The following is a 19,714-nucleotide window of genomic DNA, read 5'->3' on the forward strand; positions in this document are numbered from 1 at the left end:
TGGAAGAGGTGCCAGCTGTGCCCCAGAAATTGGCAGTTGCAGCCAGGGCAGGACACCACAAATAGGAAGCCTCTCCTTGAAACCCTCCATCCTTGGCCCTCGGCCTCCCCATCAGTCCTGGCACTGACAGGGAAAGTCAGACTTTCCCTCTGCACAATGGACATAATAATTACAATAAGACCTACCTGCTAAGACTGTCTTAAGTGTCAAATGCACTAACAGGTGTGTAAATGCTGCCTGGCCCACAGCCCTGTCCAGATATGCCTGATTTTGCCTCAAGTCCCTGATCAACTTTAATTTTAAAAATCTTTGTTTCTGAAGCTCTGTCTGTCACATCTTAGTTCTGCCTTTCTTGTCAGTTTTCCAAGTGAGCAGTTGGGATGTCATGTCCCTGTCCCTCCAAGCGTCCACACAGGAAGGCATTCAGAAGAAGAGGGAACTCAAGGTGGCCAGAAGAGTATCAGACTTAGCAGGGTTTCCACCTCAGTCAAGTCACATAAACCTCGGCTTCCACATCTGCAAAATGGGAATAGTGCCACCTGCCCACCTGTTCACCAACCTCAGCACTGATGGGAAGACCAAAAGCACAGCTGCTTATGAAGTGCATTCAGGGTGTTTAAGTCGTGAGTGATGGGTGATGTGGGCACCTGCTGGGGCAGTGCAGGGTAGTGGGGAGAGCGGATGGCAGGGTGTGCATATCCTCCAGGCAAGCTCACCTGTGACCTGGGCATGTCCTGGTTTCCTCCCCCAGGAGCCAGGGATCTGGGCTGGGGACCTCTGGGGCTTGGCACTGCACAGCTCTGTTATGCCTCCCTTAAGCCCAGCCTGGGTGCCTGGGACCTGGGGCTGACAGTGGGCAGAGATGCCCACAGCTGCAGCAGCGCTGCTGCTCATAGGAGCACAGCCCCAGAGGGCTGTGGGCGGCGGTACACATCTAGGCAAGGACCAGGGCAGGAGGTTACAGTTTACCCAGACACCTCTTGCAGCCAAGAGGAGACTGGAGACTGGGAGACTGGAGTCAAGGACGGTGTGAATGAGGCTTAGCTGTGGCTTTGCTACTTCACCATCCAGAGGATTCCAGGTGGGTACCCGGAGGGAAGGGAACAGTCGAGGGGGAGGAGATTCATGGACCAGTGCCCCATTTTTACAGATAAGGAAACCACAGCACAGAGAGTGGAAGTGACTTGCCTGGTGTCACACAATAAATGAGTGACAGAGCTGGGACCAGAAACTGGGACCCCAATTCTTGCATTGGGGTCCTCCTGTTTCTGTAATAATGTAATGACAGTGGTGAGTGTTATCTGTGCCAGACACTGGGCTTATCATCTTATGTCACTGTCACCATGACATGGGAGTCAGGGTTACCATTACCCCCACTTAAAGGCAGGGACGCTGAAGCACAGAGAGGTTGAGGTTAAGACTGCTGTGCCAAGGTCACACAGCTAGTGTGCTGCGGAGCTGGGATTTAAACTAGGTTCTGACTCTGAGTCCATGCTTTCACTATTACACACTGTGTTCCTTTCTCTGAAAGCCCCATGATGGCCCCACTGTGGAAGCAGCAGACCCTATAAAAGAGGGAAAGAAAGGGGCCTGGGAAAGACAGGTGCAGGTGTCAAAGGTTTGCCCTTTGTTTAGGCCCCCAAGTCACCCAGTGTCCCGAGCCTTGACAGGTCTACTCAGGGATGGGTGGGGGGACTCCATCTAAACAAGGGGAGGGGCAGTTTCATTACCGGGGTTTCTCCCCCCTCTTCCTTCAGGTCTTTCAGAAGATGCCCTCCTCCCCCTTGAAAGCTCAGAGAGGTGCTTCCTCCACCAGGAAGTCCTCGCTGATGTCCCTTGAGGAAATGGCACTTTCTCCTCCGGCCCTTTACAGCACCTTGAGCACATGGGGACAGACAGACCAGCTGCCACTCAGCTTTACCGCTTGACCCCTAGCTGCCACACCCTTCTGTTCTGTCTGTAAAATGGGAATGAGGGGCCCTACCGCATGGAACCTTTGTGAGGATTGGAAGCGAAGTGGCGTGTTACAAGGAAGCACCTGGCGGCCAGTGGGCGGGCCCCTGCCACTCGCTCCTTCTCCTCCTGGCTTTCTCCCTGCGCTTTCCTCGCCACCCCCTCCCGCGCCTGGCACAGGGCCGGAGCGCCCCAGCCGCGCAGTCCCGGCTCACTGCCTGACTTCCTGCCCGCCGGCCTCGGCGGCACGTGCCCCGCTCCCCGCGGGCGGCCTCCGCGCGCGCACTGTGGCCTGAGCCGGGCTTGGGCCACCGGTGGTCTTCAGGAAGGGGGTCCAGCGGGCGGCTCGGGGGTGGGGTCGGCGAGGGCGGGGCGGGCCGGCGGTGGCTGGACGAGGACGCTGCCCCTTTAAGGTGCCACCGCCGCGTGGCAGGGAAACAGCTTGTGCCAGCCCCATTCCGCCCGGCTCCGCTCGCAACAAGAAACACAATGCATAACAATCAGGCGCGCGCTTGGAGCCGTGCCACGCGGCGGGGGCGGGGCGGGGCCGCGGGTGGGGCGGGGGCGCCCGGGTCGCGACCTCCGGCCGGCGTGCGGCGACCCCAGGCGAGCCCACGCCGGGTGCCCCCTGGCGCGGCCGCCCTGCGCCCCGGCGCCCTGGCGCCCCCAGTCTCGCCACAGCTCGCCTCCGCCTCCCTCTCCGCCTTCGCGCTCCCTACAAAGTTCATTCCCACTAACTCTTTTCCAGGCCACTTCCCCCTCACATCTGACAATCCCGGGCCCCTCATTCTCCCAGTAATCACTCCACTGCACTAATTGCACATGCAAATATGCAAATGCGTATTAATTAATTACTATACTAATTAGTTCTGTGGTATTTGCGAGTAATAAATCATTGGATGGGAGCGAGGAAGCTGGAGACCTGGCCCATTTTCATTCTGCATAAAATTTTAATGGTCTCTCTGGCTGATCCGGGACGGCAGCGCGCAGAGAGGCTCTTAAAGGGCCAGTGGCGGCGGGAAGGGGCAGGGGCGGGGAGCCCAGGGCGACCGCGGCGCGGCGCTTGGCGGTGCAACCCCACGCCCTGCAGAGGAGGTCTCCAGCATGGGGTCGGCTTTCCCCCACCTCTCCGAGGCTAAGTGTCTTACCGAGCGGCTTCTAAGGAGAGAACCCGGGCGGGGAGGAGGAGGCTGAGCTTGCTTTAAGAAACGAAGAAGAGCAAGGGGCTATGAGAGGCCAGTGCCTAGGCCCTGGAGACCCCAGAGAGACAAAAGTAAGAGTTCATCTCCAGGATGGCTGAGTAAACTGAGGCACTGGACAGGCCAGGCTTGGCTCTCACCCGTCCCTCTCCCCAGGTGAACGAAGCTAGTAGGGTGTCCTGGGTGCTCCAGTCTGTCCTCGTCTCTGGTGGGGACCACCAAGGCTGGAGCTACCTCCCGTTTTTCCTTTACACATGATCAAACCGCTGCCCCGCCCCCATGGGCACCAGCTGGCACCCTGGCAGAGCACTCCCGGGCTTGAGTGGGCCCCTGGGACCCTGCTTTATTTCCAGGAGGTAGTCAGGACCTGGGCCAGGGAAGGGCTGGTTGCTTTGCAGGACCATTGCTTCAGGGAGGTGGAGGGTTGTGCCTCCTGATTGTGCCTAAGCCAGGGAGTTAGGGGATGCCAGAGGAGGGAACACGGAGGAGGCGGAGCCTGTGGGCCTGCCCTGAGTCAGGATTCCCAGGGCCAGGGTCTCCACTCTGGTTCTGTTTGTCTGATAACTATCTGCCATCAGCATGTCCCTGCATGGGGCAAAGCCTAAAGGGGGTTAGTGCTCTAGTGGGGGCCTATAATAATAATAGCAACAGCACTATTAATTCAGGCAAATATTTACTTAGCTGGAGAATTGTTCTGAAAGCTCTAGATGTCTCACAAACACCCAGTGAAACAAGTTCTGTGGCAGTCCCTATTTTATGGATGAAGAAACAAGGGCATGAGCAGCTTAAGGGACCTGCCCAGGTTCACTCGGCTGCAAGTAGTGGATGGGATTTGAACCTAGACGGTCCAGCTCTAGCATCTGGATTCTTTCCACCACTCTGCCACCTCTTTCTCCACCACCTCTTTCTCAGCACCTGCTGAGAGCCAGGCATTGTGCCAATAACTTCATAGGCAGTGTCACTTCCAACCCTCACAACAACCCAGGAAGTAGGTTGTGGGATTTGCCCCATTCTAGAGGTGGGGCACTCAAGGCTCAGAGAGGTTGACTCAGTTGCTCTGAGCACAAGGGAGGCGGTAGCAAGGGAGGCGGTAGCAAGGCCGGCTCACACACGGCCTGTGTGACAGAAGAGTCCAGCAAACTCTCCCATGACTCCCCATCCCACTGTGGGAGGGGCAAAGGAGTGTCATGGTGGTCCCTGCTGATTTGGGATCAAGAGAAGAAACGGAAGGAATTTCTGTTAGACAGGAGAACTTGCTTCTTGAGAGGTAGGGGTCCCAGGAGCTGGACTTGGGGGAAGCTATTCTATTCGTTCTTCCAGGAAGGAGGCTGGGGAAGGGCGATGGCTCCCAGAGCAGGGAGGAGGTGGGGGTTAGAGGGCTAGGCGGGAACAGAAGGGCCCAAAATGAGAAAGCCCAGTCAGAACCATGTAACTCAGGAATCCTGCTTGTTGTTTTTTTCTCTTAATTTTGTCCCCAGCACTCCTACATGCCCCCTTTCCCATTTTCCCTAGAAATCTCCTGAGAACCTTGATCCCAAGATTTGCCACTTGAGGGGACCCAGGAGATCCAGCCTCTGCTCTTCTCAACAGGGGGATGAGAAGACAATACTGTGTCACTTGGTAAGCACTTACTATATGCCAGGGACTTTATGTGCATCAACTTGTTTAATTTCCACAACAATTCTGTATTTATTATCACTCTTTAAAAATGGAGACACCTAGGAAGGAAAGAGAGGTTAAGTTACTTGCCCAGACTCACACAGCTAGTAAGTGGGAGACAAGGATTTCAACTCTTGACCTGGGATGCTTTACCACCCTGCTACTGCTGTCCTCCTGATTCCTTGTGGCTACAAGAGCATGGTCAGACTGACCCCCTTGCCCAGACAGTAGCAGTAAACGGTTCATCCTGGGCGCCTTTAAAATTTGTAAATGTAAAGAGAAAGAACTTACTTCATGCCTGCCCCACCCCATGTAGATTTTCAGGGTGCCCTTCATATGCTAGTGGAAGTTGGGCAAAGTAAATGTTTAGGAGGCCCAAATGCCTCCTGTCATTATCCTGTGGATGGGCATCTCCCCAGAGCGGGGGGCTACTCGAGCATTCCTTGCCCCTCCCAGCCCACCCTTGAGAGAACAGCAGTGTCAGGGAGTCAGCAGCTGTCAGGGGGACCACCCTGACACAGGGAATTGAGATTCCAGTGCTCTCAGGGATGAGCCCAGCATCCCCTTACCTCCCAGTGGCTCAGGGTAACTTCTCTGGGGAATGTACCCCCTTCTCTCTCCAGAACTAAGGAAACCTTTGACACCAACCTTCTGGGCCTGGGAGTCCTGGGGTGGAGGCTGGGGGAGGAGTTGTAGGACATTGGGAGGGATGGCCTTTGGGTTGCAGAAAGTCCATCCTCACCTCTGTACTCCAATGAAGCCCAAAGAAGCTGGGTTTATCAGGGTTTTCCCCACCTACACCCAGTTCCTGGGAAAGTGGGGGCAATTGGGGAGTTAGAGGAAGGAGGCAGGAGGGGCAGGCTGGCAGCTCCGAGCTACTCCATGCAGCCCTCAGGGCCGGGTGCCTGGGCAGGAGGAGGGGGCAGAGCAGCTGCTGGCGATTTATTAAGCAGTCACGGAAAAATTGGTTTATAAATTAACAGCTGTTTTAACTTTAGGGCCTCTTCTTCAGGGAATGGAAGCAGCCGACTGGACCGGGATCGGAGTGTGTGTGAGGCTGGTGGAGGGGGTAGGAGGCAGCGGGCTCCAGCAGCTGGCATTCTTCGGGGGCAGCCTCAGCTGGCACCTCGGGGGGCACCAGGCAGTGGCCAGAGCAGGGGGTCTCCAGGTGCCTGGGCTGAGGCTGCCCCTGCTGTGAACTGCCTGCTTGCTCGCTCTTCTCAACAACATTCCACGTGGAGGCGCCAGAGGGCACAGATACCGCTGTACTCATGTCGGCCACCAGAGGGCAGCCTGGACACATTGATTTCTGCTTCCCCTCAGATGCGTCCAGACAGGTCCGGACGGAGAGAAACCCGGTCCAAAGCTGAGCAAGAGAGAAGTCCGGTCCAGTGCATGCTAACAATCTTCCACTCGCCCATCCTGAATGCATTAAGGTAGTAGTAAAGAGTGAGGGCACTGCCACACTGTCTGCGCTTGAACCCAGGCTCTGGGTGAAAATTAAGAGCTTCATTTGCCTTACTGTAAAATGGAATGATACTAATGAGGATTAAATGAGATAATACACATAAAAAGCCTAGCTCAGTGCCCAGCACAGAGTATATGCTCCAGGTATGTCATCCATTGTCAGTTTCATGACTTATGTATCCATCCATTGATTCATTCCTCAATCCATCCCCTTTACAGAATGTAATGCCCACTGTATTCGGAGCACTATGGCAGGCGGGTCATGATGCAAAGACAGATGGTGGGAAGGACATGTCTCAAAATAGTGTGCTAAGAAGTATGATACACCCAGTGGGGGGGAAGGGGAGGTTGACTTGAATGGTCCAAAAGAGAATGTTTTGGGGTGATGAAAATGTTCTATATCTATATTGTAGTAGTAATCATACATTGTTTAAAATTCTCAAAAATTCATAGAAATGTATATTTTAAATTGATAGTTTTTACTGTATATAAACTCTAGCTCAGTAAAATTGATTTTTTAAAAAAGCACCTAAAGCGAATTTATTGAATGGGCAAAGGGGAAGGATAATGGATGAATGAATAAATGAATGTGGGAATGAATGTCTCAGAACATTGCCCACCTGTCCTGGAGTCACCATTGTCCCGGCTGAGAATGCTCTTGCCCTCTCCTCTCGATGTCCACGAGTTTCCCCAGGGGCCGGCCTTGGAATTCTTCCCTCACCCATCTGCCGCCTCTCCACGACAGCAGCGGCAAGGAAAGATGCCGTAGTGTACCCAGCTAGCACTCCCTAACTTCTCTAAAGTTGCTTCCCGGGGCTTCCGGGGGCCTCCCTTCCAGCTGCTACATGCCAGCCCGGCCAGCTCGGATCAGCCCCGTGGTACCAAGGTCAGGGATATGATGCCCAACTACAGACCCGGTGCCAGCCGCGCAGCCGCCTAACCCCTGGCCGACACTTCCACCTGCTGGTCATTTTTGGAACTGCATCCCTAGAGTTCCACGGAAGCTGGAACTTCAAGACCTACCAGGAGTCCTGCACTGCGTAGGGGCTTTTTTAGTTTTATCTCATTGAATGGTCACAGCTACCATGTGAAGTAGGCTTGTAAACCGAGGAAACAGAGAAGCTAAGAAAGTTGTCTTCGTTCACAAGTCAGTTACAAACATAAGATTCCAGCCTAGGTCTGTTCAACTCCCAGTCCATGTAACACCTGACTTTATCTTGCTTGGGGGAAGGGAGGGAATATTCACGACTGTCCACTCTCCCTACCTCCTAGAAAGTGCTCAAAGGCCTCATAGCACCCTCCCAAATTCAACTTCCAGAGAAGGCGAATGTGATGCCTCCTGCACGCCAGGCACTGTACCAGCACCAGGCAGTGATGTGAAGAGAAATGGTGAGAAGGACATGTCTCAGACCTATGATCACGTTAATAGACACCCTAGGATAAACCTTTTTGTCAGGCTAAACAGAAAGACCCACAGTTCAGTCAGAGCTAAGTCAAGCAAGGACTTGAATTTTTTCCTTGGACCCAACTGCCTGTGCTTCTAACTCAAGAATAATAACTTGGGAGTGGCATATTATTTTTACATCTCATTTGCATATGATTAATTCTAAGTCAAAGAGAATGGAGGTCACCCTGGCCCCTTGCTTCTCAGCTGCCCCCCAGGTGCCTGACCCTGGCCACCTCCCCCTGAGCCCTTACTGGGCTCCCCCATCCTCACCCGCCCCTCCCCACACCTTGCCCCTGACCACACCTCCCCCAGCTCCCAGAAGAACTCTTTCCTTCCTCCTCTGTCACCCACACAGCCCCCGCCACCTGGCCACCCACCTGAAAAACTTTTCCCCAAGTTCTTGAGAAGTTGCGTAGGATCCAGGAGAGAAAAATCAAAGTAATAAAACCTCATTTAATCCCTGATGGAGGGCAGAGCCGTGAGCTGCAATTATCTTAATGCTGAGCTATTTTTACTCTGTCTCTGTCTCCTGCCTCTCTCTGGCGAGGCTTTCTCTTTCTCCCTTTGTCTCTCCATCTCTCACATGTGTTTTCTCTTTCTTTTTGCTTTTTCCTACCTCTCCCCCTTCTCTCTCTCTCACCTCATGTCTCAGTCATCCTTCCTTCCCTTCTTCCTCCTTCCTGACTGTCCCTTGTCAGTCCCTTGTCCCTGCCTGTACCTGTGTCAGCCAGTCTTCCCAACCCTCTTGACCCCAGGGCTTAGCAGCCAGTGGGGGCCTGGGCAAAGCTTGGAGGAAGAGGATAAGGACCCTTGCTGACCACCCCCAACAAGACCCTATCTCCAGGCCTAGTTGAGAAGGGAGAGTATCCCTCCCCAGCCGCCCCAGCCTGGCTCAGGGGAGTCTTCTGGATTCAGGGCTGCCCACAGCTCCAGTTTTTTTTGCAGAACCTCCATAAACAAGTCCTCCCTGGTCCAGTGGGCCTCAGTGGCCATGGCCCCCAAGGCCTTCTCAGCTCTGATGGGCTCTGAGGTATAACTGGTGGTTATGCCTACTTGTCCCTGTCCTCTCATCACTGGCCTAGCTGTCCTCTGCCCTCTTCATCCTGCCACAGTACCTTCCCAATCCCCCAGCACTAGAAGCCACAGGCCCCTCACCCTCACCTTGGCCCAGTGGCCACTCCGGTTACTGCCTGGGCTGTGCCTTTCCTGTGCGCCTCCTGACTTTCAGAACTTCCTTATTTACCCTCCCAAGTACTGCTGAACTGGTCTTTGCCACTCCCCACCACACCTCACTGAAAGAGGGGTCTGGGCCAAGCCAGGGGCTTCCAGAGATGCCCACACCCCTGGGCCAGCAATTTGGCATTTGGCTGTCTACCTACAAGCATATAAATCAACAAACAGGGTGGGATTTGAGCCAAGCCTGGGGTTTGTGGGGAGTGCTGCTGAGCTGCCAGGGCTTCCAGCATCTGTGAACAAAGCTCTGCCCTCCTGCCACCCTCTTTCTCACCCCCAGAGTGGACACCGACTCTGGGGCACAACATTGTGTCCCTGACCCCATTTTCACAAGACTCCCCTGGCCTTGCTCACTGGACCTTGCTCCGCCAGGGACCCAGCATGCTGGGACTGGGAGTGGAAAAGTTGCTGGAGAAGGTGGGGAGGGCTCCTGACTGTTCCAGGCCTGAGCGTGACCAGGAGAGCACAGCCAACACAAACAGAGCCCCAGGAAGATACACTCACATGTACACGTCTACACAGGCACCTTCTCAGCGCTACAGAGAGGCATTCAGACCCTCACCCCCAGGCCTGCAGAGGGAAACACCAGCTCCTGCAAAGATATCCAGGGGCTGGACAGATAAACAGGGACACTCCAACTCACAAGGCCAGCTCCTCCCCTTTCCTCCTTGCAGAGACACACAGATACCTCTGCAGGGAGAGAGGCTCACACCTCAGAAATGAGCACACATACCTCTCCCCCAGCTCTGTTTCAGAATGCACCAAACTCACACGTGATGGCACGTGTACTGGTACAGTCAGCCCCCCAACTCTGTCCCTCTGGGGCTGGCTCTGTCTCCTTCTCCCTGCTCCCCACTAAACCTGGGAAGAAAAGGCAGGAGACACGTGCATCCAGGGTACACCTACCCCCAGGAGTGCTCTCACAACCTCATCCCCCTCTACTGCACAGGCTAGAGCTGCGGATGCAGTATTCCCACCCCCCTGCAAGCTGGCACATGCCAGCCCATCACCTTGACAGCCTCTGACATCCTCCCCCACACCCACATCCTCCCCCGCACACACATAGTCTTCCCACACCCTGCCACTCACACCCGCATCCTTGACACTCTGACACACTTACTCACATAATCTCTCACACACTCATGCCACACAGACCCCCACACACACACACACTCTTCAGCTGCAGGCACCACAGGGCCCTTCACTCACTCCCTGCCATGATGACTGACAAGTGTCCTCCCACACACAACCGGCTCTCTCACGCTCACTCGCTCTCTAGGACACCCCCATTCACAGCGTGACATGCTGGTGGTACTCTCTCCACGACCTTACAGGCCTGCTGGTGAAACTCCAAGTACGTAGGTCAGGAAAGGGTGAATGCCAGAGTGCCACCTCCTCCCCCCGACGCTGCCCCTCTCCCCTCGGCCTCCCGCCATTATCCTCCCTGCTGGACTCCATCAATAATGCAGCTTCAAGTTCAGGGGAGACGGTAGGGGGCCCCCAGCCCGCTCCTAGTCCTGGCTCACTTTCCCCACCCTCCTCCCGGCCCCGGGGAGAACACTGTTCTCGGCGCTCATTGGCCACTTTCTCCTAAGCCCTCCCACCAAGCACCAGGGCGCCAGTCCCGGGCCATGGGGACGGGCTGGGGACCCCAAGGCCGGAGCCAGAGGGTGAGGCCAGGAGGGACGGAGAGAGCCAGAGACAGAGAGAAACACACAAAGAGGAAGAGAGGAAGATAGAGGGAGGGCGGAGAGACAGAGCAGACACACAGAGACCCTCAGCCAGGGAAGCGGGGAGAGGCAGAGGCACCTAGACAGCGAGTCCGAGGGTGCGGGCGCGAGGGCGCCAGGGCGCGGGCCAGCGCAGCCGAGAGCCGGGGCGCTCCGACCTCGCCGGGCAGCGGCCGATCCCCCCTCCCGGCTCGCGCGCCCCCTCTCGCCGAGCGCGGTATTTTTATCTGTGCGTGAACAGCCTTCCTCCTCCTCGCCGCACACAGCCCGCTGTTGCCGCGGCGCCCTGAGCAGCACGGGGGAGCCGAGCTGGGACCGCAGCCCGGGACCCCGAGTCGCGCGCCCCCAGCGCCGCCGACCAGCTCGCCCGCCATGGACCCCAAGGACCGCAAGAAGATCCAGTTCTCCGTGCCCGCGCCCCCCAGCCAGCTCGACCCCCGCCAGGTGGAGATGGTAAGGGGGCAGCGCCCCACCCCCGGCAGCGCCCCCAACACACTCCCGGGCTCCTCTGAGCTGCGGGGCGCTGCCGGTCCCCACTGGCCTGGGGGATGGGGGGCAAAGGAGAGCGTCTGGCCCCCTCGGACACAGCCGGGGCGCGGCGGCAGCCCGTGAAGTTCGCTGGAGACTCAAGCAACTTTTTCCCTGGGACCCGCGTCCTGATGCCGGGGCGAATAATTCCTGGCAGCGGGAGTCAGGGGCAGGCCGTTCCGGGTCCTCCGGGAAGGGGGTACCGTCCTCTGGACCCTACACAGTGTCCTCCTTCCCGAGGCTACCACTGGGACCACCGCGCCCTGGTCCCAGCCCGCGCCAGTCAGAAGCGAGAAACAGCGGACGCTGAGCCTTCACAGGAGCAGGCTCCACCTCGGTTGCCCCGCCGCTCTGCCCTTCTCCAGTCCCACCCTGTTGGCCACGGATGGAGTCCCCAGAACCTTGTTCCGACCTCCTTCTGCGGTCAGGCCCTAGACAGATTCCAATAGGGAGTGCGTGACCAGTCATCACAGAAGCCAGACCCCTTCACACAGAACTGCTGAGTGCCCTGGAGAGCTTTCTGGGGGATGAGAGGCTTGCAAAGGTTGGGGTGGGACCGAGGGAGGAAGAGAGCTCTGCGCCCAGCAGCCTGCCGGTGTTCACTTGTTGCTGAGAAGAAACTGGCACCCCACAGAGCAGTGAGAATAGGGCCGAGTCATTTTGGAGGGAGAGAAAGAGGGGGTGGCTTGGGTCCTAGGCCTAAGCGGCTTTTGGTGTGGAGGGCAGAGTTGGGAGTTTGGCGGGGGGAGGTGGCAGTTTCAGCTTAATTTCATCTGGTTCTCTTCCTGCATTTCCCTGGAGTTCAGAGGGGACCTAATTAACTGACAGCTGGGCTGACTGCCAAGCTGGGGGTGGGGGTCAGTTCCTGGGAGTGCTCAGTGTCTCCCCCACCACTACCACCTCAGCGTTCAGCTTGGCTCATGTACCAAGGAGGGCAACTTTGTTTTTAAGAGGCCTGGGTAAGAGTTGCACAGCCTGAGAGGGACTGCCAGAAGGGCCCAGACCAGGCCCCCGGGGGCCTGGGGCTCTGCTCCACACCTAGACTTCTGAGTGAGGTCGGCGGTGCCTGTGGGGCTGCAGCTCAGCCCTCCACTGCAGCTGGATCTGGTTTCTTTGGACCCCTTGAGCTGACCTCCGCTGGGCGGGGTTGCATGGGTGCCATACCCCATGGGTCATCTTCTGTAGCCAGCTTCGTTTCCTGAGGTCTGACGTCTTCAAAAGCAGCCGAAGGGCCTTGGTGGGGGAGGATAGAAAGGGTGATGCCCACTCTGGAGTAAGCTATGGAGCGGGATGGGCATGGGCAGGGAGTCAGAGATGGACTTTTCTCATCCTTTCTCTGCTTTGGCCTGCCGTGTGGCCTTGGGCTCTCTGCTGAACCTCTTCCAGTCTCGCGTTTTCACCTCCGTCAAATGAGGGGGTAGGGTGAGCTATAGAGTTCCTTCCAGCTATGACAGTCTTTGATTCAAAGGTTCCCTGGGGACTCCAAAGCCCTGCTTGTTCCCTACTGCCTGGGGAGATGGGGGGGTGCTGCAGGTGTCTGTCCAGCCCCCTCCCCCACCTCTTTCTCCACCTCCTTAGATCCGCCGCCGGAGACCAACCCCTGCCATGCTGTTCCGGCTCTCAGAGCACTCCTCTCCAGGTTGGCCCCTCTCTGCCCCCCATCCCTGGTCCCAGCCTAACTTTGATGCCTTCTCGGCCCCTGCCAAAGTCCCATGGGTAGGAGACTGAGCAGAAGATGGGTGGAGGAGGGTGGGTAAGGTCTGGGATCTTGACTCTGCTGGGTTCAGTTACTGACCAAGCATCTCCCAACATCAGGAAGGAAAGGGCACCCTTTCGCTTTCCCTAAAGATTGAAACTTTGGGGAAAGTAATTTGATTCTCTTTCTCTCTTCCCCCATCTCTCCGCTCTTCTCCCTTCTGCCTCCCTTGGTTCATTGGTGACCTCCCTCAGAGGAGGAGGCCTCCCCCCACCAGGTGAGTTTCCGGGGGCAGCTGGAAGGAGGGGTGCTGGAGCCCTTTGTGGTGGGGTGGATGGGCTTCCTTCCCAACCTACACAGGGTGCCACCCGGGAGGTCACATTAGCATATCAATGGGCACTTCAGTGGGAGAGCCTGGTGCCAGGGTGCCACCAGCAGATCCTTCTCTGCCCTTGTCTCTCCTCTGCTCAGACTGGGGCTGGGCCTCCAGTACCCAGGTCCTGCCCTGAGCCAGGCCATGGTTATGGAGGCCTTCCCACAACAATGGGGCAGGACCTGAGGGGCAGCAGCACTTGGACCCATGGGAGAGGTTACAGCAGCCAGGCCTGGGGTGCCATGGGTGAGATGGAAGGGAGGGAGGGTGGGGGGAAAGCCTCTGGTAAGCCCATTTAACCTCGCCCTCACCCTGCAGAGAGCTTCAGGAGAGGGGCACCACCTCAAGTCGAAGAGACCCAACCCCTGTGCCTACACGCCTCCTTCACTGAAAGGTACTATCCCTCCACCTGGTCTGGCTGTCCCCTTAGCCTCCGGAACGGGGCCGCTGGGGGAGGGAGGTGAAATGTTGAGTTTTTGTTAGTGGGGAGGAATCGGCCTGTGTACCCTTGCTCCTACCTAGAGACCAGTTCTTCCTGAATTTGGCCTTGTAAAGAAAGAGCAAGAGGCTGACAAGAGTGGCTGTGGCCTTAACATCAAGTTGTGGGGTTGAAAGAAGAGAGGTGGTGGGCCTAAAATAACAAGTAGGCTCCAACATAAAGAGACCCGGCTGTGCGCCTCCTCTCTGCGAGTGTGCCCCCCCTCCCCGCTCCCCACAGCACACCTCCTCCAGGCTGCAGCCCTGCTCTCCTCTCCCACTGGCATAGCATGCACATGGGTGGGGGGGCACTCTGGATGCGTCTCCTTCCTGCTGCTCCTTTCTATATTAAAAGGCTAGTCGTTCCTATAGTACACACTTCTGGAGCACCTACTGTATGCCAGGCCTCACTGGAGGGCCCTGGGCAAAATAAGAGAAGTGAGATTTGGCCCCTACCTTCCTGGGAACCTTTGCCTCAAACGGTCAGGGTGAGTTATGATGAAGAAGATGTTTAAGCCTGGATCAGAAGGATGAATAGGAATTCAACAGGCAGGCAGGGCATTCCAGGAAGAGGGAAAAAGGTGTGCACTGGGGAGGTGTGAAATCACAGGTCTTGAGGGCCAGTCTGGAAACGTGGCTTCAAATAGGAGTTGTGAGAGACCCGGAGGAGCAGGTGAGGAACACAGACATAGGGAGGGTCTCTTCCTTCCTAAGTCAAGGGATGCTGGAGGCTCTTCCTGCCTGGCTGGGCCCCCCTCCCCATGGCAGGAGGGAGGGAGACTGAAAGTATATGCTGAGAGCTCCCCTGGGGGTGGGTATAATGAGTTTTCAGCACTGGCCAAGGTCAACAGGTGCACCTGTCAGCCTGCATGCCAGGGTTGGGAGCGGAGAGGAGAAGCTGGCAGGAGAGGAGGGCAGGGATGTTTTCTTTTCCCCCAGGACCGGAAGACAAAGGGACAGCAAGCAGTCAGTGGGTTCAGCACCTGGCAGTACTTCCCCCTGTAGGGATGTGGGGAAGGTCAGCCCCCAAAGCAGGTATCAGGGAAGAGGTGGCATTTCTTGGGGTAGAATATAAGAAATCTCCCTCCTCCCCACCCTGGGCTGGGGAGGGCCAAGTGGATGTGAGCAGGGGGAACTGTCCCTTGGACTCTTGATTGTGCACATGGCACAGAGGGCTGGGGTGAAGAGGATAGGACCAGGGTGCCATGGCCAGATATGCGCCCCCATCCCCACTGCCCTTTTGGGCTGTGACTTAGGAGGGTCTAAGTGGGGAGAGGCAGGGCAGTGGAAAGAGGCCAGGAGAGGGGTGGGCAGTCTGGGGTCTGTGCTGGGCACCTTGGAGCTTAAAAAGGGGACTTGGATGAAGGGCAGTTCAGGGCCCCAGGGAATGAGGCAGAGAAGGAGACGGCTGGGAGGGCAAGGGGGAGACCCTAGAGAGCCCTGAGAGGCACGAGGCGAGGCGGAGCGAGGCACGCGAGGCCCACGGGGAGCCGGCACAGGCGCTGCGCACACCTATTATTGTCACTGTGGCTCATGAACTGAACTCTCCTTCTCCCCACTGGGGGAGGGGGTGGCTGTTCAAACTGCCACCTCCTCTTCTCCACGCCCCCAAAGCCCCAAAGTACCCTTCTATGCCTGGAGGGCACTGTTTTGAAGGCTTCGGCCCCCTTCTAGGCAGGGGAAAGCACCCCAGGGGTAGGGGTTTGTAGGGGGAGAAGCCCCAGGGGAGGGTGGGCAACACTGAGTCTTGGCTTTGAGGGAGCTCTCCAAGGCTGAGCTCTCACACTTGGCTTCGGGTGAAGCTTTGCCGTGTCCCCAAGGCCAGGGCACGGCAATTTATTGCGGTTTTACTGCCTGGGTAGCTTGCCCAGAGCCAGCGGGAGGCACCGGGCTGGGAGCACAGGGCGGGGTGGGGCAGTGGGCACACACAATGCTCCCTCTGTGCCTGTCTCTGGGTTGGCAGGAGTGCGGTGCTCTACTCACTGCAAGGAGGTTTCCAGCCTGGATCTACCCTCTGGGTTTCTGAGGGGAGGCGCTGCCTGCTGATCAAGAAGGAGCTGCAGCAGCCCCAGCCCCTAGCTTGTCAGCATCTCGTCTGTGGGTTGTGGGTTTAGTGACCTAAAGGCTCTAAAATCCTACCACCTCCTGGTCCCTCGGCTGCCTCTGCCCAGCCACTCTTCACAGGGTCTCCTCCACCCCTTCTACTCTCCAGAATACCCGAAGCCCTGGCTCCTTTCTCCTAACCCCCGATCCTTTCGATCTTTTGGAAACTTCTCTCCAGCTGCCCACACTGTTCCTTCCGAGGTCCTATTCCAGCAGGCCTTGGTGGTGTGTGGGGTGGGGTGGGGGTGTTTGCTTTCTAGGTCAGCACAGAGGGAGCTGGAAGCTTGGGGATGTGGGTCAAGATTGTGGGGGCAGTACCTGAGCACATCACATCCCCAGGCACAGGCTTCACTGGCTGCAGACTATTTCATCCTCAGCATCAGTATTGTTCCTACCTCTCAGAGCCTGGGCAGAGAGGTGTGTGAAGTGGCATCTATAATGCAGCAGGGCCAGGGGATGGGGACCAAGTCCAGCATTGGGTAGACAGGATGGGGGTGAACCCTAAGCAGGCTGGGCACTCCCCCAGAAATTGAAAGGGACAAATCCCCCAGGTCCTGGCCCATAGGCCCTGTGACCTCTGCCCAGGGATATAGCTGGTGGACACTGTCTCCAGTACTGGGTCCTCAGAGAAGCAAGCTTCCCAGCCAGGGAATGTTAAGCTGCTCCTGTGCCAGCCTGGTCTTGTCCAGTTTGGCACCCTATGGTGTGGGGGAACTGCCTGGTGCCAGCCTCCCGGGCCAGCATCTTTGGACAGCTTAAGAGCCAAACATAATCGAGTCTACCCCCTGCTGCCTCTGCCCTGGTCTGGCCCCCAGCAGGCTGACCTGCAGCTTTGGGCCTTTAAACTAGAATCCTGAGGGGTATAGCTTGCCCCAGGCCCATGGGAAAGAGGCTGGGGACTGAGCCACATACTCTCCAGCTCCACGGGCTGCTTCCTGGGCCTGGCTCACTCTTGCCTTCCTGGGTCCCCCTGTGCCAGCCGTGCAGCGCATTGCTGAGTCTCACCTGCAGTCCATCAGCAACCTGAGCGAGAACCAGGCTTCGGAGGAAGAGGATGAGCTGGGGGAGCTGCGGGAGCTGGGCTACCCGAGAGAAGACGAGGAGGAGGACTATGATGATGAAGAGGAGGAGGAGGAGGAGGAGGATAGCCAGGCTGAAGTCCTGAAGGGCAGCAGGGGGTTTGGTAAGCTGAAAGGGCTGTGCAGCCTGGGTCCCTCTGCCATGGGTTGGATGGCGTCCTCCTTGAGTGTCCTGGGACACCCCCCCCCCCACCCAGGTCACAGTTTCTCAGGAACTACAGTCACTCAAGGGCCTCCCATTCTCTTACTCCATAGGATGCCTCACACTCACCTTACCTGACACCTGCACTGCTCCTATCCTTGACTCAGCCCCTCTCCTGATCAACTTTTTCCTAATAATTCCTCTTCCCTAAGAATTAAAGCAAGATCACATTAGGTTTGAGGCTAGATCTAAGGAAGGACTTCCCAGCCATGGCAGTGAAGGGGTGCAAGGAGATGGAGGGATTGAGGTCTAAGAGTGTCCAATACTCCCATACCTGCATTTCTGAAAGTAAGATGTGCTGGGAGGCAGAAGGCTGGATAATAAGCCCTTTCCAGGACCCTATGGCTCTTTCTCCCCCTTTTTTATTTCATAGGCTGGAGGTGAGAGGGTGCCCTCTAGTGTCTAGACGGAGAAATCTAGGATTCAAGAACCAACCTGATCCTCTATGCCTCCAACACCAGCTGCCTGGGAAGAGGGGCCAGGGAGGCCTACACAGAAGGCCTCAGAGCTAGAGGTCTCAGACGCAAACATCTCTACAGAGGGTCCCAAGGCCCAGGGAATTCCTAGGCAGGCAGATCTCAGCCCCTCCCATGGCTGTTTATTTCATGTCTGGCCATGGAAGGCTGTGCCACATCTATCCCTTCCAGTGCACATTAAACAATTGACCACCCCTGCCCTTGTACCCAAATATAATGGTATGCGCCTCCTCTCTGCATCTCTGGCAGTGGAGGTATCAGCCATGGAGGAAAAGCTCCAACTGAGACCCCCACGACAGGTGAAGGGGAGGTGAGAGGAGACTGTTACCTCAGGAAAAACAGCAGTGGGTCAAGCAAGTGGCAAGACTACCAAGGAGCAATATCAATTGCCACCAGTCCTCAGGCAGCTCCTGAGTGCAACACTGGGCTGGGCAGAGTATTAACTATTATCTTATTTAAGGCAATCTACACAATTCCTCACTTACTATTCCCCTCAGAGAGGTAACAACTAACGTATCTAAGTAAATGGCTAGTCGCTGGGAGAACTGGCTTAGTCCAGTGCTCTCTCCACTGTACCAAGATGCCCTTAGAAAGCTCAGCCTCAGCCATCAGAGAGACTGAGCTCATGCTCCAGGACAGCCAAATGGGTACTCGGAGCCTGTGTGTTGATACCTTCTTTCCTGTCCCCAGCTGGGCAAAAGACAGCTTGTGGGCAGGGTCTGGAGGGGCCCTGGGAGCGTCCACCCCCTCTGGATAAGCCCCAGAGAGATGGAAGCTCTGAGGACCAAGTGGAAGACCGGGCACTAACTGGTGAGGGTTGGCTGTAAGGGATGGGGAGGTGGAGCTGGGGTCTGGGTGGGCATGGCCAGGCCCTGAGTCCCTCTGCTTCTCTTGCAGAGCCCCAAGAGGTGCCACAGGGTCCTGCCCACCCTGAGCCTGGCACTTAGGCACCCAGCCCTGCATCTCCCAGATGGAAGTGGAGGGGGCATCGCTGTTCCCCAGAAACCCACTCTGTCCCCACCCTATTTTGTACCCTTCCCCTCACTCGCTAGGGCTGTGGCTTCTGACTTCTAGAAGACTAAGGCTGATCTGTGTTTGCTTGTTTGCCCACCTTTGGCTGATGCCCGGATTCCCTGGGCACTTGCTGCCTGATGCCTACCCCTGCCAGCCATTCCCCCCTTTCACCCAGTGGGAAGTGGGATTTGAGAAAGCTTGCATTGGAAAAGCCAGTATAAACAGGGGACAAAGTTTCCTCCTTCAAATTCTACTCCCCAGACCCTCTCCCCTGGGCACAGGAAACCCACAGGGCAGGACCCTAAGATCTGGGGAAAGGGGGTACTGAGAATCTGCAGGTGCCCTTAGATCCTTCTCCATCTCCTTTCCCATGGGGGATTCCAAGTTACCACCGCTCTCACTGGCTTCTGCCAGGGCCCAGGATTCAGGAATCCTTCTCCACAGCCTCAACATTTCGGAAATCTTCCCCTTTATCACTCCTGCTCCCCAGCCTGGGTGCCTGGACGATGGTCAGGCAGAGGCTGCTGTGTTGCGTTTTGTTTGTGCTTTGATGCCAGGAATGCCGCCTAGGATATGTCCTTAGTGGGGCACATGGTGGAGGAGCCCAGGTTCTCCTGGTACTCCAGCTGCTCTGCCCCCTTCCCCTCTTCTCTGACTCCAGGCCTGAACCGCTCTGTGCTGTAATAAATCTTTGTAAATAGTTGTGCTGAGATTGCTTTCAGGGGAAAAGAGGGGGAGGTGGTAACGGGTTTCCCTACGTAGAAGACCTGGTTGGTGGTCATCCAAGGGTCAGAGCCTTGCCCCTAGTGTCCAGTCCTCTTAGGAGTCTTTCCCGCAGACAAGCTCGCAACACAAAAGTTCTAGATCCTGCTAGGGATCTAGAAAGAGGCGGGTGGGAAGAAGTTCTTCAAGAGTAATTGGATTCCTCCAAAGTACTTGCCCCCACCAGCCTCCTCAGGAACCTCCTTTTTTTCCCCTGACCCGGGCCTAGGTGGCCCAACAACGGTGATGCCCCTGAACTTCTTCCCCTTTCCTCCACTAGCGGGACGACCCACTTAGGCAACCACCACCTCCGGCC

The 19,714-nt window shown here is 56.7% G+C and overlaps 1 protein-coding gene across 3 annotated transcripts; it reads left to right on the forward strand.

The window, feature by feature from the left end:
* Positions 1 to 10,541: 10,541 nt before the first annotated feature.
* PPP1R1B (protein phosphatase 1 regulatory inhibitor subunit 1B) lies at positions 10,542 to 19,339 on the forward strand. 3 transcript variants are annotated; one of them, XM_036930497.2, is made up of 8 exons: positions 10,542 to 10,628; positions 10,955 to 11,141; positions 12,795 to 12,855; positions 13,167 to 13,189; positions 13,604 to 13,679; positions 16,845 to 17,048; positions 18,313 to 18,432; positions 18,520 to 19,339. In XM_036930497.2, the coding sequence occupies exons 2-8, from the start codon at positions 11,061 to 11,063 to the stop codon at positions 18,567 to 18,569; spliced, it is 615 nt and encodes a 204-aa protein (XP_036786392.2). In that variant the 5' UTR covers positions 10,542 to 10,628; positions 10,955 to 11,060; the 3' UTR covers positions 18,570 to 19,339. The 3 variants fall into 3 exon arrangements, with proteins under 3 accessions (XP_036786392.2, XP_036786393.2, XP_036786395.2); XM_036930498.2 differs by lacking the exon at positions 10,542 to 10,628 and adding an exon at positions 10,638 to 10,778; XM_036930500.2 differs by lacking the exons at positions 10,542 to 10,628; positions 10,955 to 11,141 and adding an exon at positions 11,824 to 12,419.
* The last annotated feature ends 375 nt before the right edge of the window (positions 19,340 to 19,714 follow it).

The sequence above is a fragment of the Manis pentadactyla genome, chromosome 4 (assembly GCF_030020395.1).
Source record: "Manis pentadactyla isolate mManPen7 chromosome 4, mManPen7.hap1, whole genome shotgun sequence".
Classification (NCBI taxonomy): Eukaryota; Metazoa; Chordata; class Mammalia; order Pholidota; family Manidae; genus Manis; species Manis pentadactyla.

What these genes read in the sequence shown, in the direction of transcription:
- PPP1R1B (XM_036930497.2), top strand. Translation starts at nt 11,061, where the DNA reads ATGGACCCCAAGGACCGCAAGAAGATCCAGTTCTCCGTGCCCGCGCCC. An exon ending in AGGAGGCCTCCCCCCACCAG is followed by an intron (nt 13,190 to 13,603) that starts GTGAGTTTCCGG and finishes CTCACCCTGCAG; the next exon opens with AGAGCTTCAGGAGAGGGGCA. An exon ending in CACGCCTCCTTCACTGAAAG is followed by an intron (nt 13,680 to 16,844) that starts GTACTATCCCTC and finishes CCCCTGTGCCAG; the next exon opens with CCGTGCAGCGCATTGCTGAG.